The following is a 19,459-nucleotide window of genomic DNA, read 5'->3' on the forward strand; positions in this document are numbered from 1 at the left end:
ACAATAGCCTTGTTACAGATATTTTTACTTATGTGTTTTAAGTAAGGCCACAATTAAAATATTGTTGGTTTGCCCTTTACCGACCCTAAATTTTACAGTTGGGTAGGTAGGTAGGAAAATTATTTTATTTTATTTGAAAAATTATATTTTTAATACAATAATAGTCTTTGAATATTTAAAACACTGTTATTAAAGCACTGTTGCAGTGTACAAAGCACTATGTAGCTTAACATTATCTTGTTTGCTGTTTCTTGCATATATTAATATCAAATGCATGCTTGTGTGTTATTACATCAAATATGTGTTCATTATATGATGTTAATTGCTCAAATGCATTTGTCATTATTTAACTGCCAGACAGCTTTTATTTTTAACTTAAACCTTTCCCTTATATTGGGCTCAATAAGCATGCAACAAGCATTGAAGGAGTGTAGAAAGACAGCCTTTAATGGAAAAATTCAGACATGGCCAAAAAACGTCACATTTTACAGGCCAGACTTGCCTACCAGGAGAAACAATTCACAGGCCAGTTGAAATTTTTACAGGCCTCAATTTTAAGTGTTTAGTCTGTTAGTGCATAGTCTCGGCATGGCAAAGTAAATTCATAAAAGGGCAAACTGAACATAAGCATTAGTTCTTCTTGAATTCTCTGAGTTTTTATGAGTACATACATGTACAGCTCAGAGGGTCAATAGCTGGGAGTAGTATTATTGCAACTAACATAAGCATGAAAACTTGATTTGAGGAAATAAATTAAGAGTGTTAAGTTCAGTTTGTGGATATATTAACGCTTTAAACATATATACTTGAGTGTTGTCGATGTATTTAGCTAAGAGACATTAATATATTAAATAAGTTTACCTTTACATATCCATTTCACTAACATGCCATTACAGTAAACTGTTTAGAGTGGCAAACATAATAAAGCAGAATATGCACATGAATCTGATTAAACACAGATCCACTTGCATATAAATCAAATCATGTTTGTCTTTTATTTTGCATATTCGAACGATAATCCTGTAACTGTTAGATGTATTTTTCTTTGCGAGTAGACTGCATTCCAATTTTCAAACACTTGTTCTGTGACATTCAGTTCATACATTTCCAAAAAAAATAGAGCTTTATTTGTATCTAAAACGTATGCTCCATCGTAGAATGACACGCTCTTTTCATTAAACCATACTAATTATATGATGTCCGTCGTTAATTCGATAGTCATTTGTCCTCGCTGAGCATCGTTATTTCTTTTAATTGTCCGCCATCTTGGATCACATTAACAACATGTGTGTGACGAACGTAAACTCGTATATGTCCGACTACTTTCGCGAACAAATAGTTAAGTATGATGTCGTTCGGTCATTTTCACGGAACACCGCCGATCGCGATGCTGGTTATAGACGCTTGGATTACAGTCTATTCTGGGGCATATGAAATTCCAACCATCGGAGAGACCTAGATCGGTCAGGGGCGATAATAATGGACAGGGATATAAATATGCGCACGAATAAATATTGCAGTCGGCTCTTTTATGATTGGCGAAAAAAACGAAAATAAAAAAAATAATACGTTTTCAGAAATCGCAATAAAAAAATTTGGGTCGGGGGGTAAAAGTGGGTCGGTCGGTAAAGGGCAAACAAACTTAATTTTAATTTAGGCCTAAACTACAGACACTCTCAGTGCTTTCCACAGGATAATTTTCATTGAGACGCCCTGTGCTGTTGGGGGTGGGTGCGGGAGGGCAGCCCCCTCCATATTTTAATGTTTTTTTTACATTTATTTTTTACCTTAATTGGTGCGTAAAGACTATTCAAGAAAAAAAAACAGCAATAAAGTCATTCCTTACAACATCTTTTAAATTGTTTTAACCCTTTAAGTCATAGATACCCATAATCCCATGATTGATTTCCTAATACATCCGTTTTATCTAGACTCAATTACTGCATACTTACTTTTTCCCGTTGCTATTCAAAACCTAATAATCCCGTATTTTCCATTTTAAAAAGCAAAATCTAATAAATATTGAGGATAAAAGTGCTCAAGAGTTTCATAAACACAAACATTCCCCATTTTTATTAAACATCAAATAAATTTTTGCTTGTGTGACTATTTAAAGTTCATGTGCCGCGATTTTTAAACCGCGCAAAACCCCTTTATTTTTAGCTCACCTGAGCACAACGTGCTCATGGTGAGCTTTTCTGATCGCCTTTTGTCTGTTGTCCAACGTCCGTCGTGCATAGTCAACATTTTGCCTTGTAAACACTCTAGAGGCCACATTTATTGTCTGATCTTCATGAAATTTGGTCAGAACATTTGTCCCATTGATACCTAAACTGAGTTTGAAACTGGGTCATGCTGGGTCAAAAACTAGGTCACTAGGTCAAAAAAAAGAAAAACCTTGTGAACACTGTAGAAGTCACATTTGATGCCCAATCTTCATGTAACTTTGTCAAAATGTTTGTCTAAATGATATGTTGGTTGAGTTCAAAAATGGTTCCGGTCTGTTGAAAAACATGGCAGACAGGGGGTGGGGCAGTATTCCTTATATGGCTATAGACAAACCTTGTGAACACTCTAGAAGTCACAATTTTTACCCAATCATCATGAAACTTGGTCAAAACATTGATTTCATTGATATCTCGGACGAGTTCGAAAATGGTCCAGATCGGTGAAAAAAATGGCCGCCAGGGGGCGGGGCAGTTTACCTTATATGGCTATAGTAAAACCTTGTTAACACTCTAGAGGCCACATTTATTGTCTAATCTTCATGAAATTTGGTCAGAAGATTGGTCTCAATGATATTTTGGATAAGTTCGAAAATGGTTATGTTTGCTTGAAAAACATGGCTGCCAAGGGCATTTTTCCTTATATGGCTATATATGGCTTTAGTTAAACCTTGTGAACACTCTAGAGGCCACATTTATTGTTCAATCCTCATGAAATTTGGTCAGAAGATTAGTCTCGATGATATCTTGGATGAGTTCGAAAATGGTTATGTTTGCTTGAAAAACATGGCTGCCAAGGGGCGGGGCATTTTTCCTTATATGGCTATAGTAAAATCTTGTTAACACTCTAGAGGCCACATTTATTATCCGATCTTCATGAAACTTGCTCTGAAGATTCATCCCAAAAATATCGTGGACGAGTTAAAAAATGATGCTGGTTGGTTGAAAAACATGGCCGCCAGGGGGCGGGGTATTTTTCCTTATATGGCTATAGTAAAACCTTGTTAACACTCTAGAGGCCACATTTACAGACCTTCAGCCGTTCCTATTTTTATCTCACCTAAGCACAATGTGCTCATGGTAAGCTTTTGTAATCGCCTTTTGTCCGTCGTGCGTCATCCGTCGTCAACATTTTGCCTTGTGAACACTCTAGAGGCCACATTTATTGTCTGATCTTCATGAAATTTGGTCAGAAAATTTGTCCCATTGATACCTCGACTGAGTTCAAAACTGGGTCATGCTGGATCAAAAACAAGGTCACTAGGTCAAAAAAAAGAAAAAACTTGTGAACACTGTAGAAGTCACATTTGATGCCCAATCTTCATGTAACTTTGTCAAAATGTTTGTCTAAATGATAACACTCTAGAGGCCACATTTATTTCCCGATCTGCATGAAACTTGGTCAGAAGATTTGTCCTAATCTTGGATGAGTTCGAAAATGGTTTCTGTTGCTCAAAAAACATGGCCACTAGGGGGCGGGGCATTTTTTCCTAATATGGCTATATATCATGCTTGAGTAAAACCTTGTTAACACTCTAGAGGCCACATTTATTGTCCTATCATCATGAAACATGGTCAGAAGATTTGTCCCAATGATATCCAGGATGAGTTCGAAAATAGTTCCGGTTTGTGGAAAAACATGGCTGCCAAGGGGGCGTGGCATTTTTCCTTATATAGCTATAGTTAAACCTTGTTAACACTCTAGAAGCCATATTTATTGTATGATCATCATGAAACTTTGTCAGAAGATTTGTCCCAATGATATTTTGGTTAAGTTCCAAAATGGTTCCAGTTGCTTGAAAAACATGGCCACCAGTGGGCGGGGCATTTTTCCTAATATGCACTTATGAATCTTCATGAAACTTTGTCAGTATATTTGTTTAAATGATATCTTGGCAGGGTTGTCATTATTAACCGATTGCCGATCGAATTCATCGGTTAAAATTGCCAGAAAATCTGTTGTTTTTCCCAAATCTTTAAAATTGCGATCGGAAGTTTTGATCACGCAAACCAACAATAATTGACGAGGAATAACTGTAGTATAGTAGAACGAAGCCCGGTCATTCAGTCAGTCTGTTTACTCCGCCTATTAGAGCTACTATTTTCAATGAATTTCTCAGCGAGTGGCCAATATTGATTTTTTCCAGCTGTCAATCAAATTCTTCTTGGTAAGCACGTCAACCAATCAGCGCTCAGGCAGCCGAATACACGCAGACCCCATTTGAAACTGTATCAAATAGCTGTACATTTCACAGATTATTACTGACCGTTTCTCAACGAATGTAGCACTGTAGAGCGTAATTAACTAGTTTTTGTAGTTAGAGAAAAAGTACCACATATTAAAAAATGCTCTTCGATTTTTTACCAAAATAAAAGATATTAGCGACCACTGCGCTACAAAGTTGTTATTCAGCATCTTTAATATTAAAGTCCATGCTTTCCCCCAGGTAGAATGACGTGATGTTATACATGAAGTCTAATTTTGGCATGATTTTCATCTGTACATGAAAAACACGAGATATATGTGTCTCTGTTGCTATAATTTTCTTAATTTTCCGTGAATAATGAAATCTGAAAATGATTTTGGATAACACATTTAATTATACGCATTTGAAAATACTTCAATTAAATAATTCATTTTGTTATACAAATGGTCATAACACATAATGTAATAAGTAGGTAAATAACGTGTTTTGGGATTGCCAATCTATGCATACATATAGGTCTACATGCATGAATGACCTGACAAGTTATATCACGATCCGAAATGAAAAGAAGATCTACTCGGTAAAATTTAAAGAAAGAAGTTTTTATTCTCAGATATTCACTTTCACTTTCGCAAACTTTTCTGAAAGGAGGTACATGTAACAGTTTAGATTGAGTCGTTGATTTGTCGTAATTACTAAATATAAGCGGTTCTCAATGCTCTCAAATCGCGTCACGTGATTCACGCATGTTCAATGGGAATTCCCCAATCCCACAATTCTATTTGTATATGCACTTGCGTTAAATAGCGGACGACGTTCATTGTCAATATTGGTCGTAATTTGGTTTAAAAAAAAAGAAATCATAATAATACTGGATTATCGGGTAATGGATAGAATTGGAACATGCAAATATCTATCAATATAATATGTTTTTACATTGTACAGTATACTAAAAATGTGAAAATGTTAAAATTTTCTATTCTTTTTAGACCTCATTTGAACTTTTTATGCTCTGAGAATAGCAGTATTTTGTCCCTAAATTGTCTAGAATTCGTTTTCGGTCGGGGGGCTTCGCTCCCCGAACCCCCTACCAGGACCTACATGGGAGCCTAGGCGGCCCCCATGAACCCCGGCCGAATCGGTTAATATTCCAAAATGATCCTTTGTTTACAATCATAATGACAACCCTGTCTTGAATGTGTATGAAAATGCTTCTGGTCTGTTGAAAAACGTTGCTGCCAAGGTGTTCACTAGTCATGAAAGTGGGTTAGAACATTTTGTTCTAATGACATCTTGGGCTGCACAGAACAGGTCAGTTCCTTTGAATCTCAGGTGAGCGACTTTGGGCCTTTCAGGCCCTCTTGTTTTAATTTAGTGCATATTCAAACTATTTCCCACCTCACTTCAAATCAATAACATTGTTATTAGTGAGAACGAATAAGACTAAGTCACGCTTTTTCATACATTCCAATCTCGCCATTTTCTCCCATTGTTCATGCTCTCGATAATGAACTGGCGTAATATGGCTTCGGATGAATTATCTCTTGCAACTTTAGTTAGAAAAATTGATGAAAAATGGAAAGTTGATGAAGTTGCATTATACGGATTTGAATCAGAAATAAAATGGAAGGTTGGAGAAAAAATGGGATCCAAGCACCCTCCGCGTTATATTGGATTCAGCGTTATAACGGAGCGCTTTATATTGGAGTTACAGTGTATAAAAGAAGATCAATATTGAATTTCTAGTAGCTGTACATATTTATGCCCCCCTTCGAAGAAGAGGGGGTATATTGCTTTGCACATGTCAGTCTGTAGGTCGGTCTGTCGGTCGGTCTGTCAGTCGGTCCGTCCACCAGGTGGTTTCCGGATGATAACTCAAGAACGCTTGGGCCTAGGATCATGAAACTTCATAGGTACATTGATAATGACTCGCAGATGACCCCTATTGATTTTGAGGTCACTAGGTCAAAGGTCAAGGTCATGGTGACCCGAAATAGTAAAATAGTTTTTGAATGATAACTTAAGAACGCATATGCGGCCAACAGGGCGAACTCTGAACAATATAACTGAAGCAACTGGTCTGTAATCCTAAATCTATAATTATCAGTCCAATGAAACATCGTCATTTGAGTAAAATAACGTGGAACAGTAAAAATATTATCAGAATATGAGATTTTTTTTGTATATTTTGTATATTAAATATTGTATTAATGTTTAATTTTGTTGATTAATATAAATATATATAATACACTATTATATCTTTCTTATATACAGGGGAAACAAATGCAATAAGTTTAAATTTCATGTTTAATAAATAGAGGATATTTGTTCATGTCAGTGTGAGATCATTTTTTTTTTTTTCATTGTCCCTTGACATATTGCTTTTATATTTTGCATACTTGTTAACAAACATCACCCCAACCTATATTCCCCCCCCCAACCTCACCCCGCCCAATTTTTTTTTAAACATCATCTAATAATTACCACACCCCACATTATACCCCCCTCTCCTCCCCCTACCCCCCCACCCCCCCCACCCCCCCAATTTTTTTTTAAAAACATCTTATAAATTACCACACCCCACATTAAAACCCCCTCTCACTCCCCTCTACCCTCCCACCCCCCATTTTTTTAAATATCTAATAAATTACCACACCCCACAGTATACCCCCCTCTCATCCCCCACCCCCCTACCTCCCACCCCCCCCAATTTTTTATTTTTATACATCTAATAATTACCACATCCAACATTATACCCCCTCTCACTCCCCCTACCCCTCTACTACCCCCCCCATCCCCCTTCCCCCCAAAAAAATAAAATAATTTTTTAACATCTAATAAAAATTACCACACCCCACATTATACACCCCTCACTCCCCCCTACCCCCTACCCCCCACCCCCCCCCCCCTGATTTTTTTTTAAACAACTTATAAATTACTACACCCCACATTATACCCCCCTCTCACCCCCACCCCCCCTACCCCCACCCCCCCCAATTTTTTTTCTTTGTGTTCGAACATCTAATAAATTACCACACCCCACATTATACCCGCCTCTCACCCCCCCTAACCCCCCCACCCCCAATTTTCTTTTTAAAAACATCATTAATAAATTACCACACCCCACATTATACCCCCCTCTTACCCCCCCCTACCCCCCCCCCCCCCCGAAAAAAACAATGTTTTTTAAACATCTAATAAATTACCACACCCCACATTAAACCCCCTCTCACTCCCCCCTACCCCCTACCCCTCCCCACTCCCCTCCAAAAAATAATATTTTTTTAAACATCTAATAAATTACTACACACCCACATTATACCCCCCCCCTCTCACCCCCCTACCTACCCCCTTACCCCCCCCCCCCAAAAAAAAAAAATTGTTTTTTTAAACATCTAATAAATTACCACACCCCACATTATACCCCCCTCTCACCCCCCACCCCTTCTACCACCCCCCACCACCCCCCCATTTTTTTTAACATCTAATAAATGACCACACCCCACAATATACCCCCCTCTCACCCCCCACTCCCCTTACCCCCCAATTTTTTTTTAAACATCTAATAAATTACCACACCCCACATTATACCCCCCTCACTCCCCCCTACCCCCCCCCCCCCAATTGTTTTTTTTAAACATCTAATAAATTACCACACCCCACATTATACCCCCCTCTCACTCACCCCACCCCTCTCCCCATTCTTTTTTAAACATCTAATAAATTACCACACCCCACATTATACCCCCTCTCACCCCCCCTACTCCCCCCCCCAAATTTTATTTTTATTTTTTTTAATATTTTTTTATTTTTGAAATTTCGTCTAATAAATTATTGAATATGAACAATTTCCCCATGATGGCTTACGTTATACTGTCAAGCACTCGAATAGTCGAGCGCGCTTTCCTCTGACAGCTCTTGTTAGGTCACAAGGTCAAAGGTCAAGGTCACAGAGACTCGAAATAGTAAAATGGTTTCCAGATCAATAGGGGTCATCTGCCAGTCATTATCAATGTACCTATGAAGTTTCATGATCCTAGGCGTAAGCATTCCTGAGTTATCATCCTGAAACCATTTTACTGTTTCAAGACACTGTGACCTTGACCTTTGACCTAGTGACCTGAAAAGAATGCTTAGGCCTAGGATCATGAAACTTCACAGGTACATTGCTCATGACTGGCAGATGACCCCTATTGATTTTCAGGTCACTAGGTCAAAGGTCAAGGTCACAGGGACTCGAAAGAGTAAAATGGTTTCCAGATGATAACTCAAGAATGATTTACGCCTAGGATCATGAAACTTCATAGCTACATTGATCATGACTCGCAGATGACCCCTATTGATTTTTAGGTCACTAGGTCAAAGGTCAAGGTCACAGTGACTCGAAATATTAAAATGTTTTCTGGATGATAACTCAAGAATGCTTAGGCCTAGGATCATGAAACTTCATAGGTACATTGATCATGACTGGCAGATGACCCCAATTGATTTTTAGGTCAATAGGTCAAAGGTCAAGGTCACAGTGACTCAAAACAGTAAAATGGTTTCCGGATGATAACTCAAGAATGCTCACGCCTAGGATCATGAAACTTCATAGGTACATTGATCATGACTCGCAGATGACCCCTATTGATTTTGAGGTCACTAGGTCAAAGGTCAAGGTCACAGTGTCTTGAAACAGTAAATTGGTTTCAGGATGATAACTCAGGAATGCTTACGCCTAGGATCATGAAACTTCATAGGTACATTGATAATGACTGGCAGATGACCCCTATTGATTTTCAGGTCACTAGGTCAAAGGTCAAGGTCACAGTGACTCGAAATAGTAAAATGGTTTCCTGATGATAACTCAAGAAAGCTAATAAGCCTAGGATCATGAAACTTCATAGGTACATTGATAATGACTGGCAGATGACCCCTATTGATTTTCAAGTCACTAGGTTAAAGGTCAAGGTCACAGTGACTCAAAATAATTAAATGGTTTTCGGATGATAACTCAAAAATGCTTAGCTTAGGATCATGAAACTTCATAGGTATATTTATCATGACTGGCAGATGGCTTCTATTGATTTTCAGGTCACTAGGTCAAAGGTCAAGGTCACAGTGACAAAAAACGTATTCACACAATGGCTGCCACTACAACTGACAGCCCATATGGGGGGCATGCATGTTTTACAAACAGCCCTTGTTTAAACTATAGAATACATTTACAGAACGTATGCGGTAGTTATGATTATTTTTTATTACATATAGCATAATGTGTGATAGATCCATCTTTTGCTGATATTAAAATAAAATAAAAATCGAGGATGACGATTGTTCTTATTTGTTTTACTGAGCTTTGAATTAAACGACTATTTCAACGTGTGAGTTCACGTAGCCTTAAAGTACAAAACTGAGCAAACAAGTGAAAAAACTGTTGAAAATAATGTAATAATCTGTGATCATTTATAAATATAATTTTATTTAATATCATAAAACACCAAATGGATTAGAGCTGCAACGATTCGATCCGATTCATCGAAAATCGATTCGAAATGCTTCGATTCGATTACAATACCAAACCTACCAAATTCGATTCGATTCTTTGACATATATACATATATATATACATAGATATGTAAAGCGCGCTGTATTCTGACTATTGATACAGGAAGGTGTAGGTTTTATCTTTACCTGTAATTACGACGCGTGCGATTGGTTGCTTTTTATGCCCCCCTTCGAAGAAGAGGGGGTATATTGCTTTGCTCATGTCGGTCTGTCTGTCGGTCGGTCCGTCCACCAGGTGGTTGTCAGACGATAACTCAAGAACGCTTGGGCCTAGGATCATGAAACTTCATAGGTACATTGATCATGACTCGCAGATGACCCCTATTGATTTTGAGGTCACTAGGTCAAAGGTCAAGGTCACGGTGACCCGAAATAGTAAAATGGTTTCCGGATGATAACTCAAGAACGCTTAGGCCTAGGATCATGAAACTTAATAGGTAGATTGATCAGGACTCGCAGATGACCCCTATTGATTTTGAGGTCACTAGGTCAAAGGTCAAGGTCACAGTGACCCGAAATAGTAAAATGGTTTCCGGATGATAACTCAAGAACGCTTAGGCCTAGGATCATGAAACTTGATAGGTAGATTGATCATGACTCGCAGATGACCCCTATTGATTTTCAGGTCACTAGGTCAAAGGTCAAGGTCACGATGACCCGAAATAGTAAAATGGTTTCCGGATGATAACTGAAGAACGCTTATTCCTAGGATCATGAAACTTGATAGGTAGAATGATCATGACTTGCAGATGACCCCTATTGATTTTCAGGTCACTAGGTCAAAGGTCACGGTGACCCGAAATAGTAAAATGGTGTCTGGATGATAACTCAAGAATGCTTATGGCTAGGATCATGAAACTTGATAGGTAGATTGATCATGACTGGCAGATGACCCCTATTGATTTTCAGGTCACTAGGTCAAAGGTCAAGGTCTCAGTGACAAAAAACATATTCACACAATGGCTCTCACTACAACGGAGAGCCCATATGGGGGGCATGCATGTTTTACAAACAGCCCTTGTTCTTTAGTCATCCAATCAATAAGCCCGTTACGGTCTACTTTCGGAAAAAGCGTCAAATTGGCTGAACAAGTTGTTGCCGACAAATTGAAATTATCAGATGCGCCTAAGAAGCTAAAATCAAAAGTGTGGCAGTATTTTGGGTTTCGGGATGGTAGCCCTACCAATAAAGCAAAGTGTAAACTGTGCTTCAAGGATGTGGCGTACGCTAAGTCCGGCTAAACCACTAATCTAATTTAATACAATATGTCAAACGCAAACATAACGTTGATTTAGCAAGACAAAGAGGTCGCACAAGTGCAACTACTCAAGTCACCAGCCAGAAAAGTAGTTCTATTTCTGTTGGAGTTTTGTTAAGTTTATTAGAGAATGTGATTTGTCCTACAGGTAACAGGTGATGCTGTCATGGCACAGTGGTAGACATGCTTTTAGCGGTTTTGGGTTAAGGTGTAATAGTGATAGTACTACCATTCAACTGATTCCAGATAGGTTCTTATGATTATTTATTTATTTTTATGCCCCCCTTCGAAGAAGAGGGGGTATATTGCTTTGCTCATGTCGGTCTGTCGGTCGGTCGGTCCGTCCACCAGGTGGTTGTCAGACGATAACTCAAGAACGCTTGGGCCTAGGATCATGAAACTTCATAGGTACATTGACCATGACTCGCAGATGACCCCTATTGATTTTGAGGTCACTAGGTCAAAGGTCAAGGTCACGGTGACCCGAAATAGTAAAATGGTTTTTGAATGATAACTCAAGAATGCATACGCCTAGGATCATGAAACTTCATGGGTAGATTGATCATGACTCGCAGATGACCCCTATTGATTTTGAGGTCACTAGGTCAAAGGTCAAGGTCACTGTGACCCGAAATAGTAAAATGGTTTCTGGATGATAACTCAAGAATGCATACGCCTAGGATCATGAAACTTCATGGGTAGATTGATCATAACTCGCAGATGACCCCTATAGATTTTTAGGTCACTAGGTCAAAGGTCAAGGTCACGGTGACCCAAAATAGTAAAATGGTTTTCGGATGATAACTCAAGAACGCATATGCCTAGGATCATGAAACTTCACAGGTAGATTGATCATGACTCGCAGATGACCCCTATTGATTTTGAGGTCACAAGGTCAAAGGTCAAGGTCACGGTGACCCGAAATAGTGAAATGATTTTTGGATGATAACTCAAGAACGCTTTTGCCAAGGATCATGACACTTCATAGGTACATTGATCGTGACACGCAGATGACCCCTTTTGATTTTCAGGTCACTAGGTCAAAGGTCAAGGTCACAGTGACAAAAAACGTATTCACACAATGGCTGCCACTACAACGGAGAGCCCATATGGGGGGCATGCATGTTTTACAAACAGCCCTTGTTTATATTATTGTGCAATCAACACAATTTTCTAGTCAGAAGTTTTTATATTAAAATTGAGTCCTAATTTGCTATTCTTTTTTATGTGTTTTATTGAAATCACATTTGAACAGAAATGTTAATTTTGAGGCATAAGAGTGAATATATGATAAAACTGGGTTTGAAGATGAATCGAATCGAAAAAATTGGTATCAGAGTGTCTGAAATCGAAATCGAATCGCATCAAGCTGTTGGTGAATCGTTGCAGCTCTAAAATGGATATCAACAAAGTTAATCTGAAAATTAAAAAATATATAATTTCTTACTTTGAACTGTTAATACCTTCCTGCATAAAGATTTCATTCCAATTTACCCAAATGGCTCGTGGGTTATCAAAAAGCAATAAGAAAACAGATAAACAAGCAAATTTGTTGAATTGATATCCCCCGCAACCTTTTGTTCGTGACAGATGGGCGGACAAACTGACGTACGGACGGACAAGGCCCTATATCCCTCTGTCTTTAGAGGGGGGATATTAACTTAGTCACCAGGCTCTTTTTGTTCACAATTGCAATTAAAAATACAACTTGCAGTCAAACAATAAATACTTAGTTCCAACACATCACGACTGAAATTGCACTAAATAAATAAATATCCGATCCTGTTTGCTCAATATAATGCGGGTCATTGGTCTGTCAAATATTTTAAAGGCTGTTGTTTTCCCATTCCAGAATACAGGCCTTATCAAATTCCCCAATTCTACATGTGATCCCATGTCTTGTCTTAAGTATTTCAGCGTGTCACAAAATCTAAAAAAGATTTCACTATATTTAGGTAGAAAGATTTAGATTGCATTGCATTCGTGTAATATGACGTTATGTGTATATTATAAATTAGTTGCAGGTGCGGTACCGGTACACGTTCAAATACTTTGCTTAACGATTGACCAGTCTGTAAATGCCTTATTGTACATCAATGTGTTTTTTTAATCAATTTCTTACCAAAAATAAACACAATGTTAGTTTTTTTCGAATCATATTGGACCAAAAGAAATAAATTAAGAAAAAAAAATACGCAAGTATTATATACAGTACACTCCACGCGTTTTCCCCAATTTCCCTCCATACTCCGCGGGTTTCGACCTGGAGGGAGATTAAGAAAATCCCGCTATACGCGGCGTTTGCATGATTTTGGACGCGGCGGTTAACGATCGGCAAAACTGATAAGCCGACGCGGCGGCCCTCGGCGTTGGCAACGCGGGGGAAACTCCGCGTTTTACGAGATAACGATCAAATTAATTTTGTTTGACTTCCTGATTTTCAAATAAAATTACATTTATTACAAGTACATACATGTACATGTAGTATAATATTTACATTTAAAAAAAAAACCAAGATAGATCGATCCCGACGTGGTTGTAGAAGTAGTTGTTGTTGTATAGAAAACTCGTTGATTTACGACACACAAAACGTCGTCTTTTAACTAATACTTACCAATTAATATAAACACAGTTTGCAACATTGTTTTTATTTTGATAATTTAATCCAAAGTTTTCATGTTAGCAGGTGATTTTCTATACTGAACATGTATACAAATGACCAAGGACCCTAAAAATCTCGCAAATCTGTGTGAATTGACAGTTTGACGTAATCAAAGAAAAGCCGCTTCCTGTCTAAAGGCATAACTTACTCTAGTGAACACGTTCAACGAATGCATAAAGAATGGTTTTAATTGTCGGAACAAAGTCAATTCTCTGCTCGCTAATGCATTGATTTTCTCTTTGTTTGTAGGTTATTCCATTGATTGCTAAAAGGTGGTAACTATTGACTTGATAATTGCATTTAATATTCACAGTTGTATTCTTGTTGCGTCGACATTCTAAACAATGTTTACCAGTAATTATGGACCAAATCGGCAGAGTGACATTCACACATGTTAATCCGTTTTGTCAAAACACCGCAGACAGCAGTCTACACAATTGGTCAGTAGACAAGCTTTGCGTGTTTTCATAACGTCAAACACTTAAAATCCAGTTCCGCCCAGATGTCTTCTTTATTCAGTTTACAGTACAATTAGTGTTAAAATAATTACTCTACTAAAATACCGTAACGATACACATTCGGCGTGTTCGATTTGAAATTATTTTAGAGGAAATATCAACTTATTCGCGATATAATTTCGTTAATAAATACCAAAGAAACTTTTAACCGAAATCAACAAAATTTAATGTTCTCTGCGCTACAAAGTTTGTATAAAAAAAATCAATACACGCACGCTTTGCAGGAGTATACATTGTACCTTGACCTTGTACATTGCAGCATAATTTTCGCGCGCTTTTGTCGGGAAATATATACATGATGACTGTATATTGGAAGCATTTGTAAACGTCGTGTTAACAATTAAAAATCGTAGTGTGTTTCGGATTACTAATTATTATTCTCATTTGGAATTTACGGAACATTATTCTTGTGTCATATGTGTTATGATTTAAATATTAATTTGTCAAATGTATTATATTAGACTAATTCATATTGTAGACGTACCTGTGAATTAAAAAACATAATTTGTATACGTATTAATTTTCTATACAATTATCTTTTTTATACTTGTACTACAGTATTTAAACAATTTATTATAACATTTTTTTATTTTTTGGCATGCCAAGTAGCACACTGCTAACGCGGCGTTGCGCGGCGATCACTGATAAGTACGGAAAGTGTCTACATTTACCGACTAGCCTAAAGTAATACACGCCGCGGGAATTGGCGAACGCGGCGTAACGCCGAGCGTTTTATCGAGTTCACCTCGCTCTTCCAACGCCGCGTGAACACTCGCTAGCAAAAAAACCCCGCGGAGGGAGCGCGTTTTTTGGGGAAAACGCGTGGAGTGTACTGTACATGTGAGGCAAGATGCACCAACATCCGCACAGGGTTCAGAAGTATCAGAGCGTTGTGGATAAATAATTTTAAATCATCAGATATTCTATGTAGTAAATTATCTCAAACAACACTACATAAAAGTTGATATCTTTAGCCGTTGTTTGAGAAATAAAAGTTTTCTGATTTGTTTTTAAGCATAATATGAAACGTATAACACAATTTTGATTATATTTTAAATATAACACATATACTTTGATGGCATGTTTTAAATATATTATGATTCAATGACAAATTGCCTAATTTGAAGGAAAGCTATCTGTTTTAAACAAGTTGTACTTGCGACACAAACATTTTCAGTTATAAGTAAGTATTGACTGTTTTCCGTAATGAGATAATTGCTTGTTGTTACAAACATAAAAAAAGGTTTTTGTAGTCGCAGGAATGATGGTCGATTCTTACTGTGTTATTTAGGGGCTACAAATTGTTTATCACTTTTCTAAACTTCATAATACTTTTTTTCTTGGTATCATTCCCTTATTGTCCCCTACCGGTTTCACCTGAGGGGACTTATGGTTTGCGGTCTGTCTGTCTGTCAGTCAGTCTGTCCGTCACACTTTTCTGGATCCTGCGATAACTTTAAAAGTTCTTAATATTTTTTCATGAAACTTGCAACATGGATAGATGGCAATATGGACATTATGCACGTCATTTCATTTTGTTCCTACGTCAAAAATTGTGGTTGCTATTGCAACAACAAAAAATACATTCTGAAAGTGGTGGAATTTCTGACAATGGTTGAGCCGGAAGGGGACCATATTGCTTGACAAAAGCCTTGTTGAATATGCATCCCATTTTATTTGAATATCCGAAAAAGCATACACTTATTGCGCAACCGGTGTTACAGTTAAAACAAATTTGCGTAAAACTTAACTGTCACGTACATCCTTAAAGCTAGAATTTTACATGTAGTGTTGACATAAAAATTTGGTAGCATGTGTTAGATTTCAAATATTTAAATGCTCATTTAAGAATTCAACAAAATATTTATAGCTGCGTGTAATGAATTTAAGTAATTTGTTAAAACGCTTTACGAGTTTAATAAATGTGCCTATATTATGCATGAAATGCAAAATTTCCATTAGGATTACATCCGGTTGCCATCATCAAACAAACTGTCAGTTTGTCACTATAATGTTTAAATGCTAATTTTAATGTGTATTGAAGGCAAAAAATGTAATACTACTGCAGTGATCAAGGCTGAGGTTATGTTTTTTTATAAATATTTTCTGTAGGTTTAATGTTTATTTTTGTCTATTTCCATGCAATAAAGCATCTGATTTCTATCATATGCGTATGTTTTGACATGCCCCCTACACTCCAATGTCATGTCATTCTATACTGGAGAAAAGTCATGCACAAATCGGTCTTCCTAGGTGTTTTCCAGGGACTCTCAATAGGTTTGTGATAAGCGTCCTTTGTCAAATGTATGCATACCGATATGCTTAATTAAGACCCCTATGTAATATATATATTTTTTGTGATTTAATTAAATAATAAACATGCAATCCAAATGGTGTTATTGATTTATTTCAGATAACAGAATGTGTGAGCACTACTTTCCAGGCATTTTTGGCTGAAGCAGACAAGAATGAATTGCAGGTGAACCAAGTGTTTTAGATGATTTAAAGCTTTCCCTTTTGTGTGGCATGTAAAGAAACTAAATTGTTAAAAGTATCAGTATATTTTCTGAGAGTTCCTGATCAATGTTAATAGTTTTCATATAGAATTATGAATAATAAGACTGGATAGAACTTTTGCACTGTAAGCATTACAAAAGACTACAACAATACAGTATCCATAAGTACTCTTTAACATACATGCCAGACGTCCCGATCTTGGCAGGACAGTCGTGCTTTGGGGTTGTTTGTCGCGGTATCGCAATGTGACACAATTTGTCCTGACATTCGTACAAAACGACATATGTTCTATAAGGTCACAATAACATTTGCTATTCAAGCTCCGTCTGACTTAAATTACCAATGCTAATCCCTTATTGCCCTCAAATTAACAAACCATTAGTCGAGTGATCCGGTGTTGTTTTTGACACCTTATCATTGCTCTATCGGCAAATTCATTATTTAATAGGGGATTCACACCATGATGTTTGTATAATAGGGGTCGCTAATTGCTAGCGATAGATGCCGTGAACACAGACTGCTTCAGTATTTCATGACCCAAATCAAGTCCAAAGATTCTATTACTTTACGAGGTATTCAGTGTATTATACCACCTGAGGCTAAAAAACCTGTAAAATCACCAGTTTTGTATATGAAACAAATTGAGCGCTGACCCATACACATTGATGTTTCATATAAATTTACTTTCACTTTTGGCGGATTTTCAGAAATAAATGTTGTACCTATTATTGCATCAGTCTAAATTTAGAGTTAATTGATGGTTGGTTGTATAAAAACAGTGCTCAATGCGCGCACATCATGTTGAATGATTACGCATGCCTCTGTCCCAGATTGAAGTCAAATAGAGGCATACCCTACAATTCACGTTATGGATTCATCTTAATAGTGCACATGTGTGTTTATTCCGGAAAATGGTGAAGGTCTATTTTCATGAAATTCTTTAACACATTTATCATCAATATTTGCCAGAAATTATGAGGTTTTGTAAGTAATATATATTACTGACTACAGTAAAGGTGGCATGATTGATCGTTTTAGGTGTCCCGCTTTTTGGTCAAATGTCCCGACATTTTTAGATCACCTGTCACGAAGTGACATGGTGAGCTTATGTGATCGTGTGATGTCCGGCGTCCGTATGTGCGTGCGTGTATGCATGCGTGTGTGCGTGCGTGTGTCCGTCAACAATTTGTTTGTGTAGACAGTAGTGGTCACATTTTTCATTCAATCTTTATGAAATTTGGTCAGAATGTTAATTTGATGAAATCTGGGTTGGGATTGTATTTGGGTCATATGGGGTCAAAAACTAGATCACTAGGTCAAATAATAGAAAAACCTTGTGTAGACAATAGAGGTCACATTTTTCATCCAATCTTTATGAAATTTGGTCAGAATGTTTATCTTGAAGAAATCTGGGTTGGGATTGTATTTGGGTCATCTGGGGTCAAAAACTAGGTCACTAGGTCAAATAATAGAAAAACCTTGTGTAGACAATAGAGGTCACATTTTTCATCCAATCTTTATGAAATTTGGTCAGAATGTTTGTCTTGATAAAATCTGGGGTGGGATTGTATATGGGTCATCTGGGGTCAAAAACTAGGTCACTTGGTCAAATAATAGAAAAACCTTTTACAGCATAATTAATTGTTTTTCACTAAGTGTATTATAATAATTTATATATCAGATTAAAGAGAATACAATTTTATTATGGTTTTTATTTCATGAAAATCCATAAAGGATAAGTGTTATTAATCATTGCTTAATTATTGAACAATGCGGTTTATCGGTATTGATTTTTTTCCTGACAAATGCCGTCCCAGATATTAAACTCTTTCAGCTGTAGACTGTGCATCAATACATCGCCATGTTATTGACCTGAAAAATTGATACGCGGTCAGAACCGGTCATCGAGACAACGGAATATTACTGGTGTGAAAACAAAACAATGGTGAAATCGTACATCGTAGCGGCTTTAATAAACAATTACATCTGATTAAAGATTAAAGATTGCTGCCGATTTAAATCAATTTGAGTAAAAGCCATTAGCGAATTATCAACTTAGTCACACAATGAACGTAAGTAACGAAGTTGATAATTGATTTTTATTTCGAGAAGTTCGTAATGTTGTAATGATTAAAGGCTAAATGTGTTACTTTTTTTAAGTTTGCTAAAAATATTGAGCAAAATATATTTGAAATCATAAATTATATTGTCAGGTTGCATATTTGTATTTATATATTTTCAGGGTGCAACCCAGCTCAATGACCTTCGAGTTGACAGCCACACGTCATATGAACACAGCTCCAGTGAGTCGGAATTTCAAAACTGTATGGCAGATGTTCTGAGGAGTGATCTTCTCCAGAAGATACAGACATCATGCAAGTACAGTATCACAATCGATGAGAGCACAGAAATTTCAGTGAAGCAAAATTTAGTGACCTATGTTAGACTTTTGGAAACTGATGGGTTTGGAATGGCTTTGCCACATACTTACTTTTTAGGTGTGGCTGAACTTCAATGAGCAA

General features: G+C 37.2%; 1 protein-coding gene across 1 annotated transcript in view; it reads left to right on the forward strand.

The window, feature by feature from the left end:
- LOC127844006 (glutamate--cysteine ligase regulatory subunit-like) overlaps positions 1–19,459 on the forward strand; it is a 94,307-nt gene that overhangs the window by 8,805 nt on the left and 66,043 nt on the right. The window contains exon 2 of the mRNA XM_052373973.1: positions 16,834–16,899. Within this exon, the coding sequence (XP_052229933.1) occupies positions 16,834–16,899 (66 nt within the window). The remainder of the gene's footprint in view (positions 1–16,833; positions 16,900–19,459) is intronic.

Source organism: Dreissena polymorpha, chromosome 9 (genome assembly GCF_020536995.1).
Source record: "Dreissena polymorpha isolate Duluth1 chromosome 9, UMN_Dpol_1.0, whole genome shotgun sequence".
Classification (NCBI taxonomy): domain Eukaryota; kingdom Metazoa; phylum Mollusca; class Bivalvia; order Myida; family Dreissenidae; genus Dreissena; species Dreissena polymorpha.